The sequence below is a fragment of the Herpailurus yagouaroundi genome, unplaced genomic scaffold (genome assembly GCF_014898765.1).
Source record: "Herpailurus yagouaroundi ecotype Mexico unplaced genomic scaffold, PumYag 197, whole genome shotgun sequence".
In the NCBI taxonomy this organism is placed as follows: domain Eukaryota; kingdom Metazoa; phylum Chordata; class Mammalia; order Carnivora; family Felidae; genus Herpailurus; species Herpailurus yagouaroundi.
The window spans coordinates 1691453-1713417 of NW_024412428.1; the positions used below are offsets into that span (position 1 = coordinate 1691453).

The following is a 21965-nucleotide window of genomic DNA, read 5'->3' on the forward strand; positions in this document are numbered from 1 at the left end:
AAGGGGATGAATCACTGGGATCTACTCCTGAAATCAGTAGTGTACTACATGCTAACTTGGATGTAAATTAAAAAATAAATTGAGTAATTGAAAAAAAATGACCCAGGTGGATGCAGAGAGGTCAGTCAGGAGGCCCCTGCAGTAAGTCGAGTGGGAAATGAAGCTGGTCTGATAATGACAGTGGTGGAAACAGAAGCCAAAGGGATGGAGGAGGCAGCAACTAGTGACTAACTGGATGGGAGGGGTAAGGAGAGAGCGGGGAAGACCTCCAGGCTTCTGGGTCGCTGAAAAGTACTTTGGTAATTCGTTTTTTTCCTACTGATTTAAAATATCAACATTGTATACCCACAGGCATATGTCTTTGGGTTTGTATTCTGACCATTCTATTTCTCACTACACCACTTCATTATCCCTCTCATTACCTGCATTTTCCAGAATGTTCTTATTCCCTCTCATGTTTGTTCTTCTAGATGAAGTTAAGGACCATTTTGCAAAGTTTTTGAACACCTCTTACCTGCATCCACTTCCTCTCTAACCACTATCGCCCCAAATCCACCCAAAACCCAAACACGCCAAACCCAAACCAATTTCTCAGCCGTTGAGTTCTGACCCAGACTGTATGGAATTCACAGATTGATTTCGTGGGACCTGGCCACTTTACAGTGCTCACTATTCCTAGCTAAGAATAAAGTGTCTCTTTTTATGTATTCCAATCTTCTCTTATGTTCCTCAGTTAAAATTCGTGGTTATAGTTTCTTTCATGTATGTTCTTTCAAGTATTTTCGTTTTTGGTTTTGAATTTGTCTATCTGTGCCTAGTTGACCCCCAATGTTGCATTAGTCTCGGGGAACCACAGGGCTTCAACGTCTCTGTACATTATGCCACGCCCACAAGCATGGCTGCCACTTGTCGCGGTACGACCCTATCAAGAAACGACTATGTTCCCCATGCTACATATTTTATTCCCTAGACCTTTAGAGTCTTAACCTTTACTTTTCATATACCTTAACAACTAGTCAGTTATTAAACATTCAGTGCCATTAATATAAGCCACATCAAAACACATTCTACTTCATGCTTCTGGTATAGAGTATGGTATTTATTTTAAAGGGTAACATTTTAGGGGCGCCTGAGTGGCTAAGTCGGGTAAGGGTCCGACTTCGGCTCAGGTCATGATGTCACGGTTCGTGGGTTCGAGCCCCGCGTCGGGCTCTGTGCCGACAGCTTGGAGCCTGGGGCCTGCTTCCGATTCTGTGTCTCCTTCTCTCTCTCTGCCCCTCCCCTGCTCTCACTCTCTCTCCTAAAAATAATAAATAAACTTAAAAAAATAAATAAAGGGTAACATTTTATACCATATTAACTGTGTTGATTTACCTACAATATTTGCTTTTGGAACTTACTAACCATGTTTATTAAAAACCAGTGTAAATCCGGCCACTTAAAACATGGTAACTGCCTTCTGACTTCCTACAGGATAGCAGCGCATTGCTTCAAGGTGTTTGGACAAATAAAGTTACTGATAAGTTTCCCAACTCTGTCGGGATGTTTATGTAACAAATAGAGAAGCTACTGTAAATATCATCTGTCTGGAAATATGAGTTTATCTGCACATACCTGGCACTCCGTTTCATTGGCTGTTGTCTTCAAATCATCTTGTTTACTTATGATCTTCTGCAGCTGGAAAGATGGCAAACATGAATTCAGATGTGTATCTACTGGACTTTTCAAAATAGTCTAAGAAAAAGATACTAAGTTTTCCTTTTAAAACATATACGAGTCGTTAAATATTAACTTAAACTCCTTCTGCATTATAGCTAATAGTGTTATTTATTTTTTCTTAAATCAGGTAGGAATCGAAGGAAAAACTGATATGCAAGTATTAATGTTACCATTTTTATAATTTGAATCATTTTTTCCTCCTAAGAAAGCTAGTTTACTTAATACATACATATTCTAAAGATATCACTCTATAAGAATTTCACAATTATCCTCATTCTTCAACAGAATTTTCATTCATAATTAATTTTTGTATCATTGATAATTTATGGCCACATTTTCAAGTATGTAGCTCTTAAAAAGCCACTTATATCATACAAATGGTCTTCTTCCCCATATGCACTCATAAAACATGAAAATAATTTAAAAACCTACATTTCTGTCATTAATAAAATTGTCAATAGTACCTTGAGACTGAGTACATTTAGAAACCTACCTTTCAGAGTCATTTGTACCAATCCTCAAAAGGAAAGCAAATTAAAAAAAAAAAAGGTTTAAAACAAAAATTAAATGCAGACAACATCTGAAACTATGGATTTGAACGGATTAGGAGACAAACCTTCACTCATTTTTTTCCCCTAGGCTACTTCTTTGTTAATAATCTGAAAATTGGTAAATTCCAAATTAATCATCTCAAGTTCGGCTGCCTCTATGATGTTTGTTTTAGGTAAACAGTTTATCCCTCAAACTTTTCCACATCTCCTCCCTCATACTTATCTTAGAGAAAAAGTGTTGAAAAGTCTTCATTTGTTTTACCCTTATTTTTTAAGCTGACAATCAAATAGTACAATGCCAACTTCAATATCTTTCTCCCTTTGCTTACTGCACTACCTTAAAAATTTTTTATGATGGAAAATTTCAAACACAGCAAAGAGAACTCTGTAATAAACTGCACATTATTCACCTTCAACAATCATCAGGATTCTGCCCATTCCCAATTCCTTTTCAATTGTTATTTATAGCTCTTGAGGAAAAATTTATATACATTGAATGTACAAATTATGGCCATACAATTTTGACAAGTGGATATACCTGAGTAACCCATCCACCTACCCTGGTATAGAACATTTCTATTTTCTCAGAAAGTTCTTTGTGTCTCTTCTCAGTCAATCCTTTCTCTCTTCATCCCCACAGAGGAATATTAGAGTTCTGATTGTTTTCCTCCATCTAAATGAGTTTCACTTATTTTAGAAATTCAAATAAATGATATCAAATAAATGACAGTATGTATTCTTTTGTGCTGTCAACCTTCTCTCTGCATAACGGTTTTGAGATTCATTTACGTTTGAATAGAAGTAGTCTGTTTTTATGGTTGAGTTGTGTCCCATTGTCTGAATAGATCACTACTTGTCCATTCACTTGTTGGCAGATGTTTGCATTGTCTCTAGTGTTTGACTACTGTGAATCAAGCTCCCATAAATTTTCTTTCCCCACCACCCCCGGCTTTACTGAAGTATACTTAATATACAAAAAATTGCACGCATTGATGTATAAACCTCTTGATGAGTTTGGACACATGCATGCATCTGAGATACATCACCACAATCAAGGTAATAAACATATCCATCACTTCCAAAAGATTCGTGCCCCTGTTTCCTTTTCCCTTGGTCTAAGAACACTTAGCATGTGATGTACCTTCTTTTTTTTTAAACTTTTCTTCATGTTTATTTTTTTATTAAAAAAAATTTTTTTAACGTTTATTTATTATTGAGAGACAGAGCATGAGCAGGGGAGGGGCAGAGAGAGAGGGAGACACAGAATCTGAAGCAGGCTCCAGGCTCCGAGCTGTTAGCACAGAGCCTGACGCGGGGCTCGAACTCACAAACTGAGATCATGACCTGAGCCGAAGTCGGACGCTCAACCGACTGAGCCACCCAGTTGCCCCTTCATGTTTATTTTTGAGAGAGAGAGAGAGACAGAATCTGAAGCAGGCTCCAGGCTCTGAGCTATCTGCACAGAGCCCGATGCGGGGCTGGAACCCACAAACCGTGAGATCATGACATAAGCGGAAGTTGATGCTTAACCGACTGAGCCACCCAGGTGCCCTTCTTCAGGTTTTAAATGTACAACACCATAGTCTTAACTATATGCACTACGTTTGTACAGCAGATCTCTGCCATACACTTTCTTGCATAATTCTTATTTTATGTATGTGAATGTATGTTTTAGTATTTCTCTTGGATGAATTCCTAGGAGGGGAACAGTTAATTCCTTCTGAACTCTAAGTTATTAAGTGGTAAGAGTTCTTTATATATTCTGAATGAGTCCTTTGTCAGATATATGTTTGGAAAATATTTTCTCCCATCCTACAGTTCGCCTATTCATTTTCTTCCTTTTTTTTTTTTTAAATTTTTAACATTTATTTATTTTTGAGAGAGACAGAGACAGAGTGTGAGGTGGGAAGAGACAGAGAGAGGGGGGAGGTGTCTCCAAGCTATGCCTACATATGGTGCGAGCAGGGGTCGTAACTATTTTTTTCATATACATATCCAATTGTTCTAGGGTCATTTATTGAAAAGACCTTTTCTTTTCTATGAACTGGGTTGGAGACTTTATTGAGAATTAAGGACCATCTAAGTGTCGGTTCTTTATTATCCTCCATTGATCTACTTGCCCATCCTTAAGTCAATATCACACTGTTACCATTACTGTAGCTTTGCAATAAGTCTTATGTCAGGGAGTGTGAGTTATCCAGATTTGTTCTTATTTTTCAAAATTGATTGCAGTGTTTTAGGTTCTTTGCCTTTACACATCCGCTTTAACATCAGCTTGTACTTTCTACCAAAAAAAAAAAAAAAAAAAAGCCTGCTGGGATTTCGCTTGGGAAAGTTAAATCTTTAGACCAATTTGGGAAGAACTGACATCTTAACACTACTGAATCTTCTAACCATTTCCATGGTATATTCCTCCATTTATTTAAGTCTCTTTGAATTTCTGTTGGCAATGTCTGAAGTTTTTGGTGAATGGTTTTTGTTAAATTTGTTTCTACTTACTTTATGTTATTTGATATCATGCAAAGGAGAACTGATTTTCATTTTATTTTCCAACTATGTTACTAGTATATGGAAATACAATTGATTTCTCCATATTGATCTTCCTAAATTTGCTTTTAGTTATAATAGGCTTTCCTTTTCTTGTTGATCACTTAGAGTTATCTACGCACAATCATGTTATCTGTGAATAAAGTCAAATTTACTTCTTCCTTTCCAATCTTCTATCCCTTTTCCCCCAACCTGTATTGCTATTATCATTAGAATCACCAGTAAAATGTTGAGTAGAAGAGATATGAAAATACATCCTTGCCTTCTTTCTGATCATAAAGGGACAACATTCCATATTTAATCTTTTTTAAAAAATCTTTATTTATTTTAGAGAGAAGAAAGAGAGACAGAGCACGAGCGGGGCAGGAGCAGAGAGAGAGAGGGAGACACAGAATGTGAAGCAGGCTCCAGGCTCCGAGGTGTCAGCACAGAGCTCGACGCGGGGTTTCAACTCACAGACTGCGAGATCATGACCTGAGCTGAAGTCGGACGCTTAACCGACTGAGCCCCCCAGGCGCCCCTGTATTTAATCTTGTATCATGATGTCACCTTTAAGCCTTTTGTAAACGCCCTCTATCAGACTGAAAAAGTTTTCTTCTGTTTCTACTTTGCTGAGTTTTGTCATGAACGTGCTTATTCTATTGAACGCTTTATATGCATATAGTGATAGGGTCATGTTGCTCTCTACGTTACTGTCAATCTGATGGATTGAGCTGAGTTGATTTTTAATCATTAAACAAATTTCTATTCTCTGCATAAATATCACTTGATTTTGGTGCGTTTTTTATATAGTATACAATGTGTCTTGTTCTATCTAAGTATTTTGTATCTTTGTTTATGATGAAATTTGGTCTATAATTTACTTTTCTTGTTAGATCTTTGCCAAATTTTAGTTATCAGGGATATGCCAGTTATGAGAGGGAATTGTTCCATTTTCTTGTATTTTCTGCAAGACTTTGTGAAAATCTGACACTTCTTCCTCCTTAAATGCTTGATAGATTTCACCAGTAAAACCATCTGGGCCTGAACATTTCTTTGTGGGAAAGTTTTTGATAAATTAAATTCATTTGTAAAGGGCTATTCAGATTTCTATCTCTTACTTTTGGTAAGTATTTTTTTTTTTCTAAGGCATTTGTCCAGTTCATCTGAGTTATCAAATTTACAGTCACATGTGAATAAGCTGGTCACAATATTCCATTTTAGTCCTCTGATATTTGCAGAATCTGTGGTGTTATCTTCTTTTCATTTCTATCATTGGTAATTTGGACCCTCTTCAAGTTCTAAAATTAGATCCAGTACTGAAAATTATTCAAAATTTATCATACAGGTGACAATTTAAAAGTAAAAACAGATGTTACCCATAAGGATTATACTTTTTAGTACAAAACTTAAAACATTTCTTTTATTATGACATTTAATATAGCTGTTACCATCTTCACACAGTCATTACATAGTTACAAACAAAAAAAAGCAAATAGGATTAGTTCACTGAAATGAGAATTTTTTGGGAGGCGTATTACAATATTGGCTTGTTCCAACATGGTGGGGAATTTAGAACAATAAGGGTCTGTCCTAAAGCACAAAGCATAAAGATAAAGCTTGCCATATGAAGAGACAGTGAGTATTGGTGAGGACGCAGAGAATAGGAACCCTCGTGCACTGTTCGTAAATTGGTAAAACAGTATGGAGGTGTCTCAAAAAATTCAAAACAGAAACACCACCTAATCCAATAATTCCACCACTGGGTATTCATGCAAAGAAAACAAAAACACTACTTTGAAAAGATATGTACACCCCTATGTTTAGTGCAGCATTCTTTATAATAGCCAAGATACAGAAGCAACCCAAGTGTCCACCCACAGATGAACTGATAAAGATGTGGGATAAACATACAATGGAATATTATTTAGGCAATAAAAGGGACAAGATCTTATTATCTGTGACAACATGGATGGACCCAGAGGGTATTAAGCTAAGTGAAGTAAGTCAGAGGAAGACACACCGTATGATCTCACTTATATTGGAACTTAAAAAACAAAACAAATGAATAGACGAACAAGCAGAATCAGATGTATAAATACACAGAACAAATTGATGGTTGCCAGAGGGGAGGGCAATGGGGGGACGGCACCTGGGCGAAAGGGAGCAGGAGATTCAGGCTGCTAGTTACGGAAAGAGTGAGTCATGAAAAGCAAAGCAAAGGGAATACAGTTAATGGCACTGTGATAGCACGGCATGATGACAGGTGGTTAACTCCACTCAGGGTGAGCGGCCACAACGTAACACAGAGTTGCTGAAGCACCGTGCTGTCCACCTGGAACTAATGTAGCACTGTGTGTCAACGACGGTCAAAGAAAAGTAAAAGAAAATAATAAAAAAAGAAACCCTTGTCATGTTAGTGTCGCATCTGCCATATTTCAGTCTGTACTCAGGGAGAGGCTTATACCAGGTCTCACTGTAGTCTGAAGACTATACTGCTATATATTTCGTTCTACAGTAAAGGCTCCATTTGAAAGAGCAAAAACACAGAGGCTGGGGTGCCAAACCTGTGTAGTCGAAAATCTGCGCATAACTTTTGAGTCCCCCAAAACTTACTGACTAATAGTCTATTGTTGACTGAAAGCATTACTGATACCATAAACGTATTTTGTATGTTGTGTGCATTATATACTGTATTCTTACAATAAAGTAAGCTAAAGATATTCTTAAATATTTCTTAAATATTAAGAGAATATTTCATAAGGAAGAGAAAGTACATTTACAGTGCTGTAAGAACAATCTGCGTGTAGCTGGACCTGTGCAGCTCAGACCCACGCTGTTCAAAGGTCAGCGGTATTCTCTTCTGCCAGAGGACTCTCTGGTTTCCTCAGACACTTTCTGAAATGGCTGTACATGACACAGATTCATGCTACAATATGCTAAGTGCCTAGCATGCAATGGGAGTGCCGTTCTAAGTGTTGAGAATATAGCAGTTAAGGACAGATAATATCCTTGCTGTCACGAAACTTCCATTCTAACGGACTAGAGATAACAGTGAACAAATCAGCAAGAGAATTTCAGATAATGTCAAGTGTAGGACTAGAGTGAGATAAAACAAAAGTGGGGTAACAGGACTCTGAGACTGCTGGGTCACTGCTAGGTTGATTCTGGGTGGCTGTTTGTGAGCACCTGACATTTGGGCTGAGATCTGCCTGCTAAAAGCTACCAAAGGAACGGGGATAGGACGTTCTAGGCAGAAGGAAAACGACACTTTGTGGCAGAAATCAGGGTGCTTGGAGAGAAACAGAAAGTAAAGTGGTCAGAATACACAAGCACATTCACCAAATACAAATTCTAGGATTACTACAGTACTGCAAGCTATTTAAATTTATATTGATCCGGATTCTCAATTACAGGCCGAAAATGAAGAAATGTATATAGGGTTGATTTAACTTATTTTTGCTTTCACAATCATGAGAGTTTAAATTCTGAAACAAGAACATGACCTGAAAATCAAGAAGAATAAATTCTAGCGGAGGCTTTTACATGTACTTACTAGTAACTCTAGCAGGTATATTTAGCGTGACAAAGTTATAACACTACTATATGAAGAGCAAAAGCCTTCTTGCCAGTATGGAATCGATGTGAAATGAAAGGACCACCTACGGAGAAATTCACACTAGTAAACAGACTTGTCATTAGGCTATTGTTTAAAGAAATTGCTCTAAAGCCCTGGCACTTGGCCCAAATAAGCAGATGTGCTATCTATCAAGGTAAAGATTAAGTGGATTATCTACCGCCAGCTTTGATCATTGCTGGTATTGTTTATTATTATCTGACAGACACAGCTTATTCAGAGAGTTGCATTTTACTTGTTTTTGGGATAGAGAATTAAGCACTAACTTCACAGTTTCTAGGTCTGGATATTAATGAAATGTGAATACACTGCATAACCCAAAAGGAACAAATGGAGGAAATGCATGTTTTAGGACATTTTCAAGAGGCTTCATATTAACATATTTCCTGTTATTTTTGTATTTGCTGTCCATATTGCTTTGTTACATCTATGTTTTGGGGATTAAAGTAATTTTCATCACTTACTCTCATTATGCATTAGAACTTATGGTAGGAACAGCAATAAGTAAAATTTACTGGAGAAACATTCAGATAATTTATAAAACAAAACAAATATCCCATACCCTTTAAATATGTTCTGATCTGAGAACTGTCAGGTTTGTTGAATAAAATTTCAAATATAAAATGTTACATGCTTAAGCTTCCTAACAGAATGACCATGGAAATGAAATAATTATTCAAATAATTAGTGTAAATGTCCTTTTACTCTATGCTGTAATTTTTTAAATTGAGGTATAATTATGATCTTATTCATATGTGGAATTTAAGAAGCAAAACAAATTAACAAAGAAAAAAAAAAAAAACAAAGGAGAGAGACAAACCAAGAAACAGTCTCTTAACGATAAAGAACAAACTGATGGTTACCAGAGAGGGGTGGACGGGAGGATGGGTGAAATGGGTGACGGGGATCAAGGAGTGCACTTACGATGGAAAAAAAAATAAAATAAATTGAGGTATAACTGACATAGCACTCGTTAGTTTCAGGTACACAACATAATGACATGATATTTGTATATACTGTGAAATGATCACCACGATAAATCTTGTTTTCCTCCGTTATCATACAGAGTTACATAATATGCAATACAATGTTACTGACTACAGCCACAATGCTGTATACCATATCCCCATGACTTACTTATTTTATGACTGAAAATTTGTACGTCTTGATCCCCTTCTCCCGTTTCACTCACCTCTCCAACCACTCTCCTCTGGCAACCACCAATCTGTTCTCTCTGTCTAGGAGTCTTGTTTTGTTTGTTCATTTGTTTTGTTTTCTAGATTCCACGTGTAAGTAAAACCATGTGGTGTTTGTTTTTCTCTTAGTTCGCGAAGCATGAACATATCCTAAAGGTCCATCCATGTTGGCACGAAAGGCAAGACGGCCTTCTTTTTCACGGCTGGGCAATACTGCATTACACGCACGTAGTACTTCTTCAGCCATTCATCCACTGATGAACATGTTGGTTGTTTCCATAGCTTGACTATAGTGAACAACGCTGAGACAAACAGATGTCTGAACTAGTGTTTTCATTTTCTTGGGGTAAATACCTACAAGTAGAACTGCCGAATCATAGAATAGTTCTGATTTCAGTTTTTGGAGAATCTTCCATACTGTTTTCCTCAGCGGCTGCACCGATTTGCATCTGCACCGACGACGCCCAAGTGTTCCCTTTCTCTGTATCCTTGCCAGCACTTCCACTTGCCTTTCTGACGACAGCCATCCTGACAGGTGTGAGGTGGTATCTCCTTGTGGTTTTGATTTGTGCTTCCCTGATAACTAGCGATGTTGAGCATCTTATCATGTGTCTGTGGGCCATCTGCATGTCTTATTTGGAAAAATGCTTATTCAGATTCTCCGCTCATTTTCTAAAACAGATTGTTTGCTTTTGCTTTTGTGTGTGTGTTGAACCGAACGAGTTCTTTACACGTTTTGGATATTAACCTCTTATCAGAATATGATTTGCAAATATTTTCTCCGAGTCAACAGACTGCCTTTTTGTTGTGTTGATGGTTTCCCGTGTTGTGCAAGAAGCCTTTTAGTTTGATGTAGTTCATTTGTTTATTTATACCTTGTTGCCATTCCCTTTGCAGTATTATATATATATATATATATATATATATATATATATATATATATATATATTTTTTTTTTTTTTTTTTTTTTTTTTGCTAAGAGCAATGTCAAGGAGCTAAATGCCTATGTTTTCTTCTAGAAGTTTTATACTTTCTGGTCTTATATTCAAATCTTTAATGCATTTTGAGTCAATTTTGTGTATGGTGGAAGACAATGGTATAGTTAGTTTCATTCTTTTGCATGTAGCTGTCCGGTTTTCCCAGTACCATTTACTGAAGAGAGTGTCTTTTCCTGATTATATATTCTTGACTCCTTTGTCATGATTTAATTGACCATATATGCATGGCTTTATACCTGGGCTCTTTCTTCTGTCTCACTGATCTATGCATCTGCTTTTATGCCAATATTGTAGTGTAGATTTGCAATGGTTTGAAATCAGGCAGCATGATAATTCCAGCTTTGATTTTCTTATGCAAGGTTGCTTTGGCTATTAGAAATCTTCTGTGGTTCCAAATAAATTTTAGGACTGTTCTGTTTTTATGAAAAATGTCATTGGAATTTTGGTAGGGATTGCATTCAATTTATAGACTGCTTTGGGTAATAGGGACATTTTAGCAATATTAATTCTTCCAGTTCATGAGCATGGAATATCTTTCCATTTATTTGTGTCTTCTTTGATTTCTTTCACTAATGTATTGTGGTTTTCAGATTACAGGTCTTTCACCTCCTTGGTTAAATTTATTACCAGGTATTTTATTCTTTTTCATACAGTTTTAAATGGAACTTTTTCCTAATTTTTCTGAGAGTTCATTGTTAGTGTACAAAAACATCAACAGGTTCCTGTACGCTGATTTTCTATCCTCACCCTTACTGAATTTGTTTCTGACCAACAAAGTCTTTAGTATTTTTCTATACATAAAATAGTGCTGTCCACGTACAGCGGCAGTGATGGCTCCAGCTGGGACTTCCAATACTATGCTGAATAAAAGTAGTGAGCGTGGGCACCCTTGTTTTATTCCTGATCTTAGAGGAGAGGCTTTCAGCTTCTTACCATTAAGCATGATGTTGGCTGTGGGTTTGTAATATCTGGCCTTATTATGTTGAGGTAGGTTCCCTCTATACCCACTTTGTAGAGACTTTTTATCCTAAGTCGATGTTGAATTTTGTCAAATGCTTTTTCTGTATCTGTTGAGAGGATTCCATGATTTTTATCCTTCATTTTGTTGATGTGGTGTACCATGTAAATTGGTTTGCAGATGCTGAAACATCCTTGCACCCCTGAAATCCATCTCACTTGAACATGATTATGATATTTTTTAATGTATTACTGGACTCAGTTTGATAGTATTTTATTGAGGATTTTTGCATCTATGTTCATTGAAGATATTGGCCTATGATTTTCTCCTTTTCTTTTCGTTTCTTTTCTTTTCTATCCTTTTCTCTTTTCTTTTTCTTTCCTCTTACCTTCCCTCCCTTCTGTGTTTCCTTTTCTCCTTCATTTCTTTGTGGTGTCCTTATTTGGTTTAAAAAAATTTTTTTTTCATGTTTATTTTTGAGACAGAGAGAGAGAGAGAGATAGAGCATGAGCAGGGGAGGGGCAGAGAGAGAGGGAGACATAGATTCCGAAGCAGGCTCCAGGCTCTGAGCTGTCAGCCCAGAGCCCGACACGGGGCTTGAACCCACAGACTGCGGGATCATGACCTGAGCTGAAGTCAGACGCTCAACTGAATAGGCCACCCAGACACCCCATATCCTTGTTTGGTTTTAGTGCCAGGATAATGTTGGTCGTCTTGTAAAATGAGTTTGGAAGCATTCTCCTCTTCAATTTCTTAAAAGAAGAATTTCAGAAGTACAAGTATTAAATGTTCTTTGAATGTTTGGGAGAATTCACCAGTAAAGCCATCTGGTCCTGAACTTTTGTTTGTTGAAAAGTTTCTGATTACTGATTCAGTCTCTGTTCTGGTAATCGGTTTAATTCAGATTTTCTATTTCTTCACGACTCAGACTTAGATGATTGTATGTTTCTAGGAATTTATCTATTTCTTCTAGTTGTTCAGTCTGCTGGGAGCATAATTCTTCATAGATGTCTCTTACGATTCCTTCTATTTCTGTGGTATCAGATGTAACCTCCCTTCTTTCACTTCTGATTTTACTTATTTGAGCACTTCTTTCTGGATGAGGCTATCCAAAGGTTTGTCAATTTTTTAGTTCTCTTTATTTTTATTACAATTTTTTTTTTAGTGTTTATTTATTTTTGAGAGAGGAAGAGACAAAGCAAGAGTGGGGAAGGGGCAGAGAAAGAGGGAGACACAGATTCCGAAGCAGGCTCCAGGCCCTGCGCTGACAGCAGAGAGCCCGATGTAGGGCTCAAATGCACGAACTGCGAGATCACGACCTGTGCCGAAGCTGGGACGCTTAAACGACTGAGCCACCCGGGCACCCCATGTAGTTCTCTTTAAAGAACCAACTCTTAGTTTGATTGATTTCGTCTACTGTCTTTCTAGTCTTCATTTCATTTATTTCTTCTCTGATTCTTAATTATTTTCCTCCTTCTTCCTTCTACTAATTTTGGGCTTCCTTTGTTCCTCTTTTTCTAGATCCTTTAGGTGTAAAGTTAGATTAAGATTTTTTCTTAAGACAGGCCCGTATTACCATAAAGTTAGATTTTGCTTTGTTTGTATTTTCATTTTCATTTGTCTCAAGGTATTTTTTTATTTTTCCTTTAATTTCTTCATTGACCCATTGGTTGTTCAGTAGCACACTGTTCAATTTCCAAACATCTGTGATTTTTCTAGTTTTGTTTTTGTGACTGATTTCTTGTTTCATATCAGAGTGGCCTGAAAAGATGCCTGATATGATTTCAATGTTCTTAAATTTGAGACTCATTTTGTGACCGATCCTGGAGAATATTCCATATGCACTTAAGAAGAACGTGTATTCTGCTACTATTGGATGGAATATCTGTGTATATCAAGTCCATCTGGTCTAACGTGTTGTTTAAGGCTGATGTTTACTTAATGACTTTGGATGGGCTTTCCACTGATGTAAAGGGGGTATTAAAGTCCTCTACTATGATTGTATTGCTGTTGATTCCTCCCTTCATGTCTGTTAATATTGCTTTATAGATTTATATTCATATATTTAGTTGCTCCTATGTTCAGTGCACAAATGTTCTATCTTCTTGCTGGATTGAATACTTTATCATTATGTAATGCCCATCTTTGTCTTTTGTTAAAGTTTCTTTTAAAGTCTATTTTGTCTGATGTAAGTAAAGCTACTTATTATCTTTCTTCTGGTTTCCATTTGCATGAACTATCTTTTTCCGTCTCTTCACTTTTCAGTCTGTGTGTCTTAGATCAGAAATGTGTCTCTTGTAGGCGATCTATAGATGGGTCTCTCTCTTTTTTTTTTTTTAAATCCATTCAGGCACTCTATATCTTTTCTTAATAACTCAGGCCGTTTGCATTTAAAGTAATTATAGATAGGTATTTATTACTGCCATTTTGTTGATTGTTTTCTGGTTCTTTTGTAGTTCTTCTTTGTTTCTTCCTTCTTCTCTCTCTTCCTCGTGGTTACATGCCATCTTTTAGTGTTTAGATTCCATTCTCATTGTCTTTTGTGTATCTACTATGATTTTTGCTTTGTGGTCACCAGGAAGCTTACATGTATCGGCCTGTATGCATGTGTGTATGTATGTATATGTGTGTGTGTGTGTGTGTGTGTGTTTGTGTAAAACATATATGTATCAGTCTATTTTACATTGATACCAACACTGCACTCTAAAAACCTACATTTTTACTCCCCTCCCCCTGCACAGTTTAGGTTTTGGATGTCACATTAAACATGTTTTTATTTTGTATACCCATTAAGTAATTGTTGTAGTTATAGTTATTTTAACTTTTTTCTTTTAAGCTTCATGCCAGATTTGTGATCTGTCCACTACAGTTGCATTGACTGTTGAGGTTTTTCTCTTGAGATGTTTCCTTGTTACCGATTAGCTCCCCTTGCTTTCAGATTGAAGAGGTCCCTTAAAATTCCTCCTAAGGCCAGTTCACGGTGGCGAATTCCTTTAGTGTTTGAACACTTCTTTATCTCTCCTTCAATTCTGAATGATAACCTTGCTGAGGAAAGTATGCTTGGTTAAAGTTTGTTGCTTTCGGCACTTTGAATATCATGCCACTCCCTTCTGGCCTGCAAAGTTTCTGCTTAAAAATCTGGTGACAGGGGCGCCTGGGTGGCGCAGTCGGTTAAGCGTCCGACTTCAGCCAGGTCACGATCTCGCGGTCCGGGAGTTCGAGCCCCGCGTCGGGCTCTGGGCTGATGGCTCAGAGCCTGGAGCCTGTTTCCGATTCTGTGTCTCCCTCTCTCTCTGTCCCTCCCCCGTTCATGCTCTGTCTCTCTCTGTCCCAAAAATAAATAAACGTTGAAAAAAAAAAATCTGGTGACAGTCCCGTGGAGTCTCCCTTGTACATACAAGTTGTTTTTCTCCTGCTGCGTTTAAGAGTCTCCCTGTATCTTCAAATTTTGACACTTCAGAGACAATCGGTCTTATGGATACCACTGGGTTCATCTCATTTGGAATTCTCTGTGCTTCCCGGAACTGGAAGTTTGTTTCCTCCCCCAGGTTAGGGAAGTTTTCAGTCATTTTTTCAAATAAAATTTTACATCCCTTTCTCTCTCGTTTTGGGGACTCCTAAATGTGAATGTTTTTCTGCTTGTTGTCCTATAGGTCCCTTAAACTATTTTCCCTTTTTAACATTATTTTATTTTATTTTTTCCTTTTTGTTGCTTTGTGTGGGTGAGTTCCACTGTCCTGTCTTCTGGGTCACCTATCCTTTCTTCATCTTGTCTGCTTTGAGCCCCGTTAGGGTATTTTTCAGTTCAGTTATCGTGTTCTTTAGCTCTGTGACTTCTGTCTGGTACTTTCTTGTATCTTCTGTCTCTTTGTTGAAGTTCACTCTGCACTCATCCATTCTTCTCACAAGATAGGCAAGCATATTTATGACCATTACTTAGAACATTTTATCAGGTAAATTACTTATCTCTATTTTGTTAAGGTGTTCTTCTGGAGTTATCTTGTTCTTTTATCTGGAACACATTCCTCTGTTTTTGTTTTTTCCCCATTTTGTTTGACTCTGTATTTGTTTCTACGTATGAGGCAAAACAGCTGTATCTCATCTTGATGGAGTGGTCACAGGAAGACAGGGGATGTGTTTCAGTCAGCTGTTTGCACAGTGCCCTGGGAGTGGTGGCCTGTCAAGAACTGTCTCTTCAATTGTTTTACTCATGTGGGCCCCCAAAATTCAATCCTCTGTGGCCACCAGAGCCAGGCATTTAAGGGGTATCCTTTATGTGGACCGCACGCACCTGTCAATTTGGCATAACAGGACAAGCCCACTGCCATGTTTAGAAGGGCTGGGCCACGGGAGAGTGCACGAGTGGGGCAAACAGCAGAAGCGAGTTAAAATGAGACAGAAGTCTCGTGCTTGTGAGCCCCTCCACCTACATCTGCTCCTCCAGCAGGTGCTTTGAAGACTGGCCAGTGAGTTTCCTCCATCGATGGCCTCAGCACTTTGCAACCTACTGCTTTTGTGCTGAATCCTGGGGTGAGTGAGTCTGTGCACGAGTTCTTTAAGAGTAGAGTCTCAGTTTTCTACAGCCCTGTGGATCTCTTGAAGCAAGTCCCCTTGGTTTTCAATGTTTTGGGAGCTCACCTCTTCAGTGTAGCTTCCAAGCGTTGGGGTGCCTGATGTGGGGCTTGAACCCCCTCAGGGACACACTCCTCCTCTCCTATCCGTTTTCATGTGGCCTTGTTATCTTTCAGTGTGGGGAAGCTGTTCAACTCGTTTCAGGTCTTTTTCAGAGGGAAGTGATCCATATGCAGCCACAGACTTGGGGTGTCCACGGGAGGAAGTAAGTTTGGGTTTTCCTATACCCCCAATTTTCTTTATGCAGGTATTTAATTTATGTATCAAAAAAATTTTTTTTGTAATGTTTATTTTTGAGAGACAGAGAGATAGAGCATGAGCAGGAGAGGGTAAGACAGAGGAGGAGACAGAATCCAAAGCAGGCTTCAAGCTCCGAGCTGTCAGCACAGAGCCCAATGCAGGGCTCAAACCCATGAACTGCGAGGTGATGACCTGAGCAAAAGTCTGAAGCTTAACCTACTAAGCCACCAAGGCACCCTGAAATGTTTATTTATTTTTGAGAGAGAGAGAGAAAGACAGAGTGTGAGCAGAGGAGGGGCAGAGGGAAAGGGAGACACAGAATCCGAAGCAGGCTCCAGGCTTGAGCTGTCAGCACAGAGCCCAATGTGGGGCTTGAACTCACAAAGTACAAGGTCATGACCTGAGCTGAAGTCAGATGCTCAACCAACTGAGCCAGGTGCTCCTTTATGCAGTTATTTTAAATGACTATATTATGCTCCATGAGTTATCAAGTTTACTGCTTTATTTCTATGATAAGCATAAAGAACCTTGTATAGGCTTAGAAGTTTGACCTTTATAACCTTACACTTAAAAAAAAATCAGTGACATATTGTAACATGCTCTTTTCTTAATTCATAAGTTGATCATCTAAGAATTTTCCAAATATTTAAGGCAAAAATTGTAGTATTAGGAAGTGTTGCATAAATTCAGCATGTTAAATTGTTAAGAAAAAGTATCCAAAAACTTTTCTTATTTAAAAAAATTTTTTTAATGTTTATTTAGTTTTGAGAGAGAGCCGGGAAGGGGCAGAGAGAGAGAGAGAGGAGGACACAGAATCTGAAGCAGACTCTAGGCTCTGAGCTGTCAGCACAGAGCCCAACGCGGGGCTTGAACCCATGAACCATGAGATCATGATGTGAGCCGAAGTTGGACGCTTAACTGAGTCACCCAGGCGTCCCAATTTTATTATTTTTTAAATGTGTATTTACTTTGAGAGAGAGAGAGAGAGAGAGAGAGAGAGCGCGCATGAGTGTGTACAAGTAGGGGAGCGGTGGAGGGAGAGCTCACGAGAGAATCCCGAGCAGGCTCTGTACTGTCAGCACAGAGCCCGATGCAGGGCTCGGACTCACGAACTGAGAGATCATGACTGGAGCCGAAATCAAGAGTTGGATGCTTAACAGACTGAGCCACCCAGGTGCCCCCCAAAATTTTGGAGTAGGTATGCTCAACAATCTTATCAGTGAAGGCTGTATATTCAGTAAAAGAGACTTGCCTAGTCTCTTGGAGTAGGAAACTATGTTTCACTGTGAGAAGAGACCTGAAGACGACAAAGAAAAAAACCAACGTGCCTTCTATTGTCTTTTTTCAGTTTCATGTTCAGTGTCTTCTTTATCTGCAGGCTTTGTCATTCAGACTTGGGTTTCATCAAACATTACTGTAATGAATCAGAACTTTGGTCTTTGTAAGTATGACAGTGATATTACCAGAGGCTCTATTGTGCCCACTGTGTAAAATTAGTTCCGACATCACAAATCTAGGGATGTACGATGGTGGAGGCAGTACCTCTGAGGTCTGGCTCCCCATGCTTTGCCACTGCCCAAGATAAAAGCAGAAAGTTCATCCACGTCTGAGGGATTTATGGTTTGTGAACGTGCTGACAGTTTAATTAATATCACGGAATTTTACCTTCATATAGAACAGCCTTTTCATAACTATTAGGCTCTACCTGAGTAATAATCTTAAATATGTCCTCTTCTTGTACCTGAGGTAGACTGAGGTAGGCGGAGCGTAATGGTACCCTGTATGACACTATTTCAGGTGTCACTTGTGCAGACAGATAGGTTTCCTACCTTAAACTAGTATCAGGTTAATTTCCTTCTTTAAATGCCAAGCATCTCAGAAGAATAATTTTTATCTACAGACATCGATTTTGTATTTCCTTTTTTTTTTTTGAATATTAACCGTGTAATTTATTATTTAAACCAGGTACTTGTAAGAGTGAAGGAGGGCACTACAAATAATTGCAGTTAGTACGAGTAACCACTGGACTGTCTACATTTGAACAAACTGGGCTGTATATTTATTCTAGTGACAGGAAGAGTGATAAAGCGTTTATTTTATTTTATTTTTTTGTGGCTATATCTTTATTCAACAAGTCATTATTTTTTCCCAGATTTTATTTAAATTCAAGTTGGTTAACATATAATGTAGTATTGGCCACAGGAGTAGAATTTAGTGATTCACCACGTCCATATAACACCCAGTGCTCATCCTAACCAGTACCCTCCTTAATGCCCATCCCCCTGCCTACCTCTCCTCCAGCAACCCTCCGTTCTCTATTTAAGAGTCTCTTACAGCTTGCCTACCTCTCTGTTTTTATCTTATTTATTTTTCCTTCCTTCCCCTATATTCATCTGTTTAGTTTCTTAAATTCCACATATGGCTGAAATCATATGGTATTTGTCTTTCTCTGACTGACTTATTTAGCTTAGCGTATAATACACTCTAGCTCCATCAACGTCATTGCAAATGGCAACATTTCATTCTTTTTGATGGCTGAGTAATATTCTGATGTATGTGCATGTATGTATATGTGTGTATACATACATTACTCACATGTATACACACATATACATACATACACATGCACATCAAGTTTTCTTTTTCCATTCATCAGTTGATGGACACAGGCTGTTTCCATAATTTGGCTATTGTTGATAGTGCTGCTATAAACAATGGGGTACATTTGCCCCTTTGAATCAGTATTATTGTATACTTTGTATAAATACAATTCCTGTATTGTAGTGCAACTGCTGTGTTGTAGGGTAGTTATTTTTAACTTTTGAGGAATTTTCATACTGTTTTCCAGAGTGGCTGTACCAGTTTGCATTCTCACCAATGGTGTAAGAAGGTTCCCCTTTCTCTGCATCCTCACCAACATTTGTGGTTTCCTGAGTTGTTCATTTTAGCCATTTTGACAGGCGTGAGGTGGTATCTCATTGTGGTTCTGATTTGTATTTTCCTGATGATGAGTGATGTGGAGCATTTTCTCATGTGTCTTCTAGCCATTTGTGCATCTCCTTTGGAGAAATGTCTATTCATGTCTTCTGCCTATTTCCTTCTTAGCTGGATTATTTATTTTTTGGGTGTTGAGTTTGGTAAGTTCTTTACAGATTGTGGATACTAGCCCTTTATCTGGTATGTCATTTGCAAACATCTTCTCCCATGACACAGGTTGCCTTTGCTTTGTTGACTGTTTCCTTCACTGTGCAGAAGCTTTTTATCTTGAAGAAGTCCTAACAGTTCATTTTTGCTTTTGTTTCCCTTGCTTCCAGCAACATGTTTAGTAAGAAGTTGCTACAGCTGAGGTAAAGAGGTTGCTGCCTGTGCTCTCCTCTAGGATTTTGATGGTTTCCTGTCTCGCATTTAGGTCTTTCATCCATTTTGAGTTTATTTTTGTGTATGGTGTAAGAAAGTGGTCCAGGTTCCTTCTGCATGTCGCTGTTTAGTTTTCCCCACACTATTCGTTGGAAACTGTCTTTTTTGCATTGGATATTCTTTCCTTCTTTGTCAAAGATTAATTGCATACAGTTGCGGGTCCACTTCTGGGTTTTTTATCCTGTTCCACTGATCTCTGTTTTTGTGCAAGTACCATACTGTCTTGACGATTACAGCTTTATAATACAGCTTGAGGTCTGGAATTTTGATGCCTCCTGCTTTTCTTTTCTTTTTCAACATTACTTTGGCTATTCGGGGTCTTTTCTGGTTCCATACAAATTTCATAACTGTTTGTTCTAGTTCTGTGAAAAATGCTGTGTTATTTTGATAGGGATTCCACTAAATGTGTAGATTGCCTTGGGTAGTATAGACAGTTTAACATTTTTTCTTCTGATCCATGAGCATGGGATGCTTTTCCATTTGTTTGTGTCTTCTTCAATTTCTTTCATCGGTGTTTTACGGTTTTCAGGGTACAGACCTTTCACCTCTTTGGTTAGGTTTATTCCTAGGTATCTTAATGGTTTTTGGTGCAACTGTAAATGGGATTGATTCCTTGATTTCTCTTTCTGTTGCTTCATTATTGGTGTATTGAAATGCCACAGGTTTCTGTACGTTCATTTTGCATCCTGTGACTTTGCTGAATTCAGGTATCAGTTCTAGCAATTTCTTTGGTGGAATATTTTGGGTTTTCCACATAAAGTATCATGCCATCTGCAAAGCCTGAAAGTTTGACTTCTTCCTTGCTGATTTGGATGCTTTTTATTCCTTTGTGTGGTCTGACTGCTGAGGCTAAGACTTCCAATACAATGTTGAATAACAGTGGGGAGAGTGGACATCCCTGTCATGTTCCTGATCTCAGGGGGAAAGCTCTTAGTTTTTCCCCATTGAGGATGATATTAGCTGTGGGCCTTTCATATATGGCCTTTATGATGTTGAGGTATTTTCCTTCTATCCCTGCTTCCTTGAGGGTTTTTATCAAGAAAAGATGCTGTATTTTGTCAAATGTTTTTTCTGTGTCCATTGAAAACATCACACGGTTCTTATCCTTTCTTTTATTAATATGGCATATCACGTCGATTGATTTGCAGATCTTGAACCCCCAGCCCTGCACCCCAAAAGTAAATCCCACTTGATTGTGGTGAATTATTCTTTTAATATACTGTTGGATTTGATTTTCTAGTATATTGTTGAAGAGTTGTGCATCCATGTTCATCAGGGATATTGGTCTGTAGTCTTTCTTTTTAGTGGGGTCTTGGTCTGGTTTTGGAATTAAGGTAATACTGGCCTCGCAGAATGAGTTTGGAAGTTTTCCTTCCTTTTCTATTTTTTGGAACAGTTTCAGAAGTATAGGTAGGATTTCTTCTTTAAATATTTGGTAGAATTCCTCTGGGAAGCAATCCAGCACTGGACTCTTGTTTGTTGGGAGATTTTTGATTATTGGTTCAATTTCTTTGCTGGCCATGATGAGTCTGTTCAAATTTTCTATTTCTTCTTGTTTCAGTTTTGGTAGTTTATGTTTCTAGGAATGTATCCATTTCTTCCAGATTGCCCAATTTGTTGGCATAGAATTGCTCATCATTTATTTTAGCTCTAATCTTTACTATTCTGCTGGTTTTAGGCTTATTTGGTGTTCTTTTTCCAGCTCCTTTAGATGGAACGTTAGGTTGTGAGTTAGAGACTTTTCCTGCGTCTTGAGCTATGGCCTACATACTTCCCTCTTATGACTGTCGTTGCTGCATCCCAAAGATTTTGGAATGTTGTGTTTTCATTTTCATTTGCTTCCATGTATTTTTTATTTCTTCTTTAATTTCCTGGTTAACCTATTCATTCTTTCGTAGGATGTTCTCTAACCTCCAAGTATTTGTGGTCTTTCCAAATTTCTTCTTGTGGCTGACTTCAAGTTCCATAGCATTGTGGTCTGAAAATATGCAAGGTATGATCTCTATCTTTCTGTATTGGTTAAGGCCTGATTCGTGACCCAGTATGTGATCTAGTCTGGAGAATGTTCCATGTGCAGTTGAAAAGAATATG

General features: G+C 38.1%; 1 protein-coding gene across 2 annotated transcripts in view; it reads right to left on the reverse strand.

The window, feature by feature from the left end:
• The window catches only part of MICU2 (mitochondrial calcium uptake 2), a 142795-nt gene that overhangs the window by 31971 nt on the left and 88859 nt on the right, over window positions 1-21965 (reverse strand). For both annotated transcript variants that reach the window (XM_040448014.1, XM_040448015.1), the window contains exon 7: window positions 1615-1677. In XM_040448014.1, coding sequence (XP_040303948.1) covers window positions 1615-1677 — 63 coding nt within the window. The remainder of the gene's footprint in view (window positions 1-1614; window positions 1678-21965) is intronic.